At 51.4% G+C, this 8,722-nt stretch overlaps 1 protein-coding gene across 5 annotated transcripts in view; it reads left to right on the forward strand.

Annotated features, from left to right (window-relative positions):
• The window catches only part of EPB41L4B (erythrocyte membrane protein band 4.1 like 4B), a 123,650-nt gene extending 115,098 nt beyond the window's left edge, over positions 1-8,552 (forward strand). For 3 of the 5 annotated variants that reach the window (XM_059411113.1, XM_059411114.1, XM_059411115.1), the window contains exons 23-26: positions 1,276-1,392; positions 3,791-3,859; positions 6,997-7,142; positions 8,390-8,552. In XM_059411113.1, the coding sequence (XP_059267096.1) occupies positions 1,276-1,392; positions 3,791-3,859; positions 6,997-7,142; positions 8,390-8,459 (402 nt within the window). In that variant the 3' untranslated portion in view covers positions 8,460-8,552. Of the gene's footprint in view, positions 1-1,275; positions 1,393-1,893; positions 2,045-3,790; positions 3,860-6,996; positions 7,143-8,389 lie in introns of those variants that run through there. The other 2 variants (XM_059411116.1, XM_059411117.1) reach the window with 2 other exon arrangements.
• Positions 8,553-8,722: the final 170 nt, after the last annotated feature.

Genomic DNA, 8,722 nt, shown 5'->3' on the forward strand with positions numbered 1-8,722 from the left:
CAGGGTTCAGCCTGAGGACAGGAGAGAGCAGTGGAGGGAGCCTCAGCCGTGTGCTGAAACTTGACGGCGGGTGGTTGATGCGGACGCCCCTGTTTCTGAAGGATGGCTGCAGATTTAGGCTTTGCAGATGCCATTTCTCAGCATCTCCAAATCTGAGTAGTAAAGCAAGGCGGTCACCACGACTGTTGGAGATTCCGGTTGTAAAACCCCTTTGGGACTGGTCCAGGACCGCGCAATTGTAAGGAGATCGGCGTCAGATCGGTCGCGAGACAGGAAAGTGCCCGCAGTGTTCTGGATCATGTTGTCGTGAAACTTCCCCAGGGGCTCTGCTTCCTTCATTATGGCAGGATGTTACCAACTACCTAAGGAAGCTCTCTTGAACTCAAAAAGAGGCATGTATTTACTCTCTGGAGTGAATGGTCCCTCCTGGCAACCCACACCAACCCTGTCGGCGGCCCCTCCCCTAGCCCCAGAGCCTTCCCTCTTCCCGCTCAGCAGTCGGAGCTGCCGGCCCTCCTCTGGTGCATGGCGCTCTGTAAGACTGGGGTGGGGAACCCAGTACCCCAAGCCATTTTCTCACAATGCTTGATATCTTCCAGCTAAAGCAACAGGGTCCCTCGGCGACAACCCGTGTTGTCATGGCCTGGGCCAGGGGGATGGGGGGACGGGGGGCAGGGCCGGTATGTTCTCTAACACAGATAACAAAAAGCCGCAGCAGATGAAATCCACAAGTCCGTGTTCCTGCCTGCTGAGATCCTTCTTTCCTGGATCTGTGGGACACCTGCTCGCCCTTACACCCCGACGGTCCCTTATTTAGCAGAGTGCAGGAGGCCACCAGGTGTGCAAGGCCAGCACGCTCAAGGCTTCCTAAGGCCCCCACGGCCGGCGTCACTCACTCATCACGGCTGTCTTTCTGGCGGGGCCTGGCCGATGCTTCGGGAAGCCCCCGGCCAGGCCCTCGCAGTCGGTCAGGAGTCTCCCTGCCCTGCCAACCCCGGAATGGGGTTCCGATGGGTTGTTCTGCTCAGATAGTGGAGAAGACAGATGAGAGCCAGAGAGGAGGAGAGAAGGTGGGAGAGGAGGGGGGAGGGGGGCCTCGAAGCCAGCTGGCCAGAGGCTGGAAGCAGGCGCGGGCGAGGCTGGCTCCAGCGCAGTCTGGAGTTGACAGATCCTTCTTGCACTGTGCTATCTTTCTCTCCTCCCCTCCCTTCTCTCCTCTGCCTCCTCCCCCTCTCTCCTCTGCCTCCTCCCCTTCTCTCCTCTCCTCGTGAGCAGGCAGAGCCCGCCAGCGCCCCCCACTGTGCCCACTCTCGCTGTTCTCCTCCACTCTCTCCCCCCATGAAGGAAGAGACCACTGGAGTTTGCATGCACCCTCCAATCAAAACGAGGCTGGTAGGTACCCTGGCAGGGAGAGGGGCCTGGCCAGGAGAGGCGAGGCGAGGCGGGCAGGAGCCACCAGGCGGCCACCCCGCTGGTGTGCGTGAGCGCTCGACCTTCTGGAAGGGCCTGACTGACAGGTGCTCTGACCCCAGGATGGATACACAGTTTGGCCAAATGAGGACACACCGGCTGCTGTCCTGCCCTGTGTCTCCAGCTCTCAAGAACCAGGAAGAGTTTTTGCTTTGTTTTGTTTTGTTTTGTTTTCCTAAAGCTTTGATGAGCATAGATGCTTTTCCCAGAAAGAAAAAAAAAAAAAAAAGCTTAGTTGCGTTTCTATGGAAAATAAAAACTTTTTCCCCTTGTCTCTTCCTGCTACGTTTCCAGATAACAGGATGAGTGTTACATAACAGCCTGAAAGGCGTCACCCATAATCCCAACCTAGCACGATGTTTTTTTTTTCATTTTTACATGTTTCCTTCTAATACTTATTTGTATTCATTTATAACTTTACAGAGCGAAATCACAGTGTCCGTATCGTCTCTCGTTTTTCCTCTCTTCGCTGAGTGTTGGATTGTTTCTATCTTGTTCTCATCACCACATTGTATATGACTGTTTGCCTTCCATCCAGTACGTGGTCTCCCATTGATGGACACATTCTTCCAGCAGGATGCGTGCTTGGTTTCCAGCGTGTCACTATTCAAGGGGACACATAGCTTTTGTGGCGGGTATTTTATTTTCTTAGGCTAGACCCTGCTGGGTACAAGATTGTGACTTCAGCTTTGCTCCCTTTCAAAAGCGGTTACACCCAGGGGCAGCAGCAGAAGACTGACCATGCTTTGCCACCGCCGAGCAACGCAGAGTGTAATTTTGGGGATAGATTTTTGTCTTATTTAGCGAAAATACAGGATAATTCATGGAAGCTGCCAATGTTCACCTTTCTTTAATAGCAGTAATAAACCGCTTTTCCCTTTTACTTCATGGTGGTCTGACTGTGACTTTTCACTTTGCTCTTGGTCTCGGCACACACGCTGAACTGTTAGGCCCCGCGAGGAGAAGGCACCACAGGCTTCCCCTGGGTCCTCCCACTGTGTGGCAGGCAGCCGCCAGCAGCAGTCTGAGCTGCCACAAGGCATTCAGGGGCCCATTCTGGGGATTCAGAGATGTTTAAAGAGAGTTTGGGGAAGGGGAGCAGGCGTGGGCTGGGAATCTCCGTGCACATTGTAGAGACACTGTCCTTCTCAGATTGGTTGAGAACTACTCCACCCATTCCGAAAAGCCAGATTTGGGTCTGTTCTGATATGCTCTCGCTCACCCCTACCTTAGCGCAACCACCCCCCCCCCCCCCCCACCCCCGTTTAGAGTGAGTCCAGAGCATCAGATAACTACTCCAGGGTCCATAGACAAGTCCCTGGGAGAGACTGCCCCTACCCAGGGTCTGCTGTGGCCTCAGTGTCCGGGCTGCCGCCCTCTGGTGGCAGGTGGCGAGAGTGCATTCCCCAGCGGGTGGGAGGGCCGTTTCTGCGCCCTGGGGGCTGCAGGCAAAGCTAGTAGCAGAGTCCTTATGCTCCTGGGCCTGCTGGCAGTCCTCTAGGCTGCTATAAAGACAAAAGCACACTCCACATTCCCCAAGGCCTCTATGGGGACAAAGACAAATTGACCAAAGAGAAAGAAACAGAAGCAAAGTCTCCTTTCGGCCCTCCACCACTAGCTGATCAGGTCATTCGCTCACACTCCTTCAGACCAGCCCTGGGCAGCAGCCGCCCTAGCACTGGGCCCGTCTGATCACAGTGCCCTGTGTCCCCAAGGCCATGGTGGCAGGATGCTTACATGCTTACAGAGCCTGGCCCAAGGTTCTCCTCTGTGGCCGACGATTTACAGGGAGTCCAACAACTGAGGGGAAGAGACAGGAAGCAGTTTGTGGCCTAATTAGTGCAAGCCGCCTCCTGGTACTCCGTCCACCGTCGTAGACCATGTCCCAGGATGTGACCTGTCAGCAGCCTCTAGGGCATGCCCCCCCCCAGCCATGGGGAAGCCAACAGCAGCCACCGAGGCAGCTCTGGCCTGTCTCACTACACACCCTGATCGTGGCCTTGTATGGATCAGGCCATGCGTAGGGCCCAGCATGCCTAGGAGGCCCACACAGCCTCCAGGAAAAGGAGTTCCGGGCCGGGTGAGCATGGCGTGCCCTACAAACATGAGACTGCAGCCTGTCCTCACTGCTGGGTCCCTGGGCGCAGACACGACCACTGGCCAAGGGGCCACAGGGACTGTCTATACGTTTCCCTGCAAACAATGAGGGCTCTGCATGTGTTTCCCCTGAACCCATCACTTCGGTGTTAAAAGTGCCAAAGATTTCAAACCTCTGTTTTCTAATCTGAAAGTAACCCTCTTATCTTTCTCTTTTTTGAAGATAAAAACATTCCCGGCTGATCCAGTGACCCCATTTCCCGATGTTTTCAATTCAGGGCCACAGTTCACTGTAAGTAGATTCAGAAAACAGGTCTGTGTTTTAAGATGTTGCTCCCATGTGACATGCTTTTCTGTGGCATGCCAGACGACAATGTCAGCAGCTGCTTCTTCTTTCTTTTTTTTTTTTTTTTAAAGATTCATTTATTTTCGGGGCGCCTGGGTGGCTCAGTTGGTTGGGTGTCTGCCTTTGGCACAAGTCACGATCCCAGCATCCTGGGATGGAGCCCTGTGTCGGGCTCCCTGCTCAGCAGGGTGTCTGTTTCTCCCTTTCCCACTCTCCCTGCTTGTGTTCTATCAAATAAACAAAATCTAAAAAAAAAAAAGGAAAGAAAGAAAAGTTTGGGTGCCTGGGTGGCTCAGTCATTGAGCATCTGCCTTCAGCTCAGGTCATGATCCCAGGGTCCTGGGATCGAGCCCCACATCAGGCTCCCTGCTCAGCGGGAAACCTGCTTCTCCCTCTCCCACTCCCCCTACTGGTTTTCCCTCTCTCACTGTGTCTCTGTCAAATAAATAAATAAGATCTTTTAAAAAAAGATTTATTTATTTTGAGAGAGTGAGAGGTGGGGGAGGGGCAGAGGGAGGGGGAGAATCTCAAGCAGACTCCCCACTTCCACACTGAGCCTGGAGCCTGACACAGGGCTCGTCCCAGAACCCTAAGATCATGACCTAAGTCGACATCAAGAGGTCAGACACTCAACTGACTGAGCCACTCCGGCACCCTGATAGCTTCTTTTAATCCTATGAAGGAACTCTGTGAGGTTGGGAAGGACTTGGGGTTTGGGGGTCTCTACCTTTTTGTGACTTTATTTTACGGAGGAGAGCATCACGTAAGATAAAACGCATCATTCTAAAGTGACTTTTGGTACATTTGGTGCTATCCAGCTACGGTCTCTGGTTCCAAAACACTTTTATCACCCCAAAAGGAAACCTTGTTCCCATCAGTAATCACTCCCCTTCCCCACCCCTCCAGCCCTGGGCACCCACCAATCTGCCTTCTGTCTCTGTGGATTTCCCTAGTGTCGATATTTCGGATAAATGGGGTCGTAGACTTTATGTCCGTTTGTGCCTGGCTTCTCTCACCGAACATCATGTGTTTGAGGCTCTTGTACATGGTAGGAGGGATCAGAGCTTCATTCTTTTTATGGGGGCTACTAGTCCAGTCCGTTGGTCTGTTCATTCACTGGTGGGTATTGGCGTTGTCTCTACGTCCTGGCTGTCGTGAGTCACACTGTCGTGAGAGTGTGTGTACATGTCTTTGTTGAGGTTCCTGTCGGCAGTCCTTTTGGGGCGGGTCTCCATCTTGGTGATGATGTAATCTTAGCTGTCGCTTCGCTGCTCCTGGCCCCAGTCCCCTTTTATCTGAATGGAAATAGGAATAGGGACTGCCTGGTATCCGGTGAAGGCAGGGATCAAAAGGGAACAAGAAGTTGGCAGAACTTGGCCAACCACAGAATGTCCCAGAAGGGTCAAGGATGGTGGCTGTTTCTCAAGGGCCAGAGAGACAGGGGGGTGTCATTAATGACAGCAGGGAGTCATGGCAACCTACTTCATGTCCCCACCTCCCTTTGTGTATGGGGCAGCTGCTTTAAGCTCTGCAGAATGTCAGAATATTAAACCTTTAAATGCTGTAGTTTCCTCATCTGCAAAATGAGCGAGTCCGATGGCTTCTTTCCTGCGGCAAGTCTTTCCTTTCAATGAAAGCTTCCGCAGAACTCCCTGTCCAAGCGCCTGCAGGGAGCAGAAGTGGGGAGTCTGGGATCACCCTCCTCCTCTTGGGGGTCAGAGTTTGTAATTCCTAGAACCGAGTGATCCCCAGGGTTCCTTCCGGAGGCTTCCTGGCCGGTCTGGAGGATGTGTGAGGTGGGCTGGGGAGGGGGCTCCTCTGGGTAACCAACAGTGCAGTCTCTGAGCTGGGTGGTGGTCACTGCCTGAGGCGGTTTTAGTGGCTTGGACAGAGAAGGAGGGAGCAGTGGCTGGTGTAGTTTTCAGAGGTTGAGCAGAGCTAGGAAGGAGTCTAGCAGTCTAAGCAGAGGCAAAAAGCAGGTTCCTCGAATAATATATTTCTAAGGTCATGAGCAGCTTCCAACACCTGTCTTGGGACAACCAGACGGCAGAGACACAGGCGCTGGGCGGGGCTGTTAAGTGCTATTCCACTGCGCTCATCCTGCCCCTGTGGTTTCCCTGGGCACAGCTCCCCCCGCCAGAAGCGCCTGCTCCGCTTCCCTCAGCTGGCCCACTGCGGGCACTCTGGCCTCCTGCCCAGCTCTGGCAGTGCTGTGAGACACCCAGGGAAGCCCTTCCTGAAAAGCTGGGGGCCAAGATGGAGCAGGAAGCCAATGTCAGAAACCACACTAAGACTTTTAAGAAGTGGGCAAGAGTGGCTTGAGGGCAGCAGTTTTACCAAGTTTCGAGATAATACGGATGCTGGCAGGCTGGGGACCATACTTTGGGAAGCACTGGGATAGTAGTGAAAAACACCAGTTATGGGGTCAGCTGATCCAGGTCCTCAGTGCTGCTTCTTAATACTTACTGTGTGACCTTGACAAAATTAATTAACCTCTCTGAGCCTTACTTTTCTTTTTCATAAAATCAGCTCTACGATACCCATTTTTTTTTTTTCCACTTTTTAAATCTCTGAAACCGGTTAAGCATCTGCCTTCGGCTCAGGTCATGATCCCAGGATCCTGGGATCCAGCCCTGCACTGGGCTTCCTGCTCAGCGGGGAGCCTGTTTCTCTCTCTCCCTCTGCCTACCACTCTGCCTACTTGGGCACTCTCTCTGTCAAATAAATTTAAAAAAGCAAATAAATCTCTGAAATCAGAACATTCATTACATGAGTAGGTGTGACAAAGTTTGAATGGCCACATTTTTCTTTCTCTGTGGCTCATGCAAAAGTGGTGGATCTTACAATGGATGGTGTCAAATGTGATGAAATATGACCTCTGCCTTAAGGATTGTCAAGAGGTAATATATGTAAAGTGCTTAGCACAGTGTCTGGCACAAAATAAAATCATTTAATAAGTGGTAATTTAGCTATGTTAAAAAAAAAAAAAACAGGAACTGTATGGTAAGGCATAGGGAGTCACTGACAGTGTGAAAATGGAACCCAAATTGAGATTGATTTCTTCTTTTCTGTTTCCTCTCCAGGCGGACTTTAGAGACAGTAAATTACCGTGCTGTCCTGGCCAGTCTTCCCCACTGATTCCGGCAGTGACCCTGAGGCCTTTGACAGAGACCATCTCCACAGTGCAGACCATCTACACCACCCGGAAGCCCGTTTCTCTGGCAGCCAGGTGAGTGAGGTCAGCAGGTACCCGCAGGGAGCTCCGGTGATAGGGAAAGCACGCACAAGCTCTAGTTTCGCTGGGTCTGTGACATCTGTTTATTTATTCTTTCATTCATTTATTCTGTACATATTTACAGAAGTGTCTACAAAGGCTAGAGAATATTCTAGGCCCTCGGGATGTACAGTAAATAAAACAGAAATCCTACCTTTATGCAGTCTATAATTTAGTGTTGGGGGAGAGGAGACAGACATTAAATAAATGCATGTGAATGTGTGTGTGTGTGTGTGTTTGTGTATGTGTGTGTGTGAGAGAGAGGAGAGAGAGAGAGAAGGAGGGTAGGGGGTAACAAGCTAAAGAGGAAAATGAAACCGAGAAGGGCACTGGGCATGCTGGGATGACCTCATTCAGGTGGCTTGTAAGCAGAGACCTGCAGGCAGGGAGAGAGCAAGCTGCAGGTGTTTGCAGGAAGAGGATATTCATCAGGGGAACGGCCAGTGCTAAGACCTCTGAGACGGAGCGTGCCCGGAATGGTTAATGGTTAAGGCTCTGGCCAGCGTAGCCAGAGCAGGATGAGACAGGACAAGAGCCCCATGAAGTTGGAGCTTGGGGCCAGATTCTACTTGTTGGTCACCGTAGAGAATGATGTCTACCCTGTATGAGATTATTTAAAAACTTTGTTTGTCCTGTAGATGTATACTTTGCGTGTGTGCGCGCCCGCATGTGTGTATGTGTGTGTGTGCATGTAAACAGTGGAGACGGATCCCGTAGTCAAGCAATGGGGCCTGAGGGTCAAGAAATCAGAGGCAACCCCTCAAAGCAGCCAATTTTATTTCATACAATTTGCTTATTAAAATATGGGAGAGAGAGGACTCTGGGAGAAAGTGCATTTGAATCCGATTTGAAGTATGATTGAAAGACATCTAACCTTTGGACATCTTCCCGCTCATTCAGAAGACCTTTACTGAGGCTGCTGTGTACCAGGTCCTAGGCTTGGCTCTGGGGTTCAGAGATGAATGACATATACGGTCAGTCCACTGGAGAGCAGTGCCCTGAGGAACTCTCAATCTGGTGGGGGAACCCAGTAGGAAGTCAGACAATTTCAGGTCATTAATATGCTTGCGAATATCGGGGGTCCTTAAGGAGCCTGAGAGGGAAAGTCAAAAGCCAAGGTCAAGAAAGAAGATGGGGGAGATGACACTGTTCTTGTCACTGTTTAGTGGAATCTCATTATTTTGTCACCTACTCTTCTTCAGTGCAGAGACGCTCCGGCAGGAACTGGAGAGAGAGAAAATGATGAAAAGACTGTTGATGACCGAACTGTGAAATTCTCCCCTTGTGGCCTGGAGGATGGCATGGTGCCTTCTGTCCGTTTTCTTTCTTCGGGCTTTGTGTGCTCACTTCAGCACAGCACACAGATGTGTGCTCTGTTCGCCCAGGTCTCAGACTGTGGTTGGTTGAAGCCAACTTCTGGCTTGACTTTTATGGGAGAAGTTATTTTCTTTCTCCTGAGTATTAGAGTTTTTCTGCTACTCAATATAGTTGGGACAGGATTTGGGAAGCCTAGGAGAAGAAAGATGGGGAGATGG

The sequence above is a fragment of the Mustela nigripes genome, chromosome 9 (assembly GCF_022355385.1).
Source record: "Mustela nigripes isolate SB6536 chromosome 9, MUSNIG.SB6536, whole genome shotgun sequence".
NCBI classification, from domain to species: domain Eukaryota; kingdom Metazoa; phylum Chordata; class Mammalia; order Carnivora; family Mustelidae; genus Mustela; species Mustela nigripes.